Below are 334 nucleotides of genomic sequence, written 5' to 3' on the forward strand. Positions count from 1 at the left end.
TTTTATAAACCCTAAACCCTCATGGATTGGGGGCGATAGGGTTTAGGGTTTTGACGGACCTGCAGAATTCCAATTGCAAATAAAGCAACCAACGCTATCGTCGCCCCTGAAACATAAAACAACAAACCCTAAACCCTAAACCCTAAACCCTAAACCCCAAACCCTAAACCCTTAACCCTAAACCCTGGATTTTAAACCCGAAACCCTAACTAAACCCGCAAGCAAAACCCTAAACCCTAAACCCTAGGCGGTAAACCCCCAAAGCTTAAACCCTAAACCCTAAACCCTAGGCGATAAACCCCCAAAGCTTAAACCCTAAACCCTAAACCCTAAA

The 334-nt window shown here is 44.6% G+C and overlaps 1 protein-coding gene across 1 annotated transcript in view; it reads right to left on the reverse strand.

Moving 5' to 3' along the window:
• EMH_0072990 (DnaJ domain-containing protein, related) overlaps positions 1–334 on the reverse strand; it is a gene marked incomplete at both ends in the record, with an annotated part of 1,605 nt that overhangs the window by 972 nt on the left and 299 nt on the right. The window contains one exon of the mRNA XM_013499275.1: positions 60–106. Coding sequence (XP_013354729.1) covers positions 60–106 — 47 coding nt within the window. The remainder of the gene's footprint in view (positions 1–59; positions 107–334) is intronic.

This window comes from Eimeria mitis, genomic scaffold (assembly GCF_000499745.2).
Source record: "Eimeria mitis Houghton genomic scaffold, Emh_scaff4163, whole genome shotgun sequence".
Lineage (NCBI taxonomy): Eukaryota > Apicomplexa > Conoidasida > Eucoccidiorida > Eimeriidae > Eimeria > Eimeria mitis.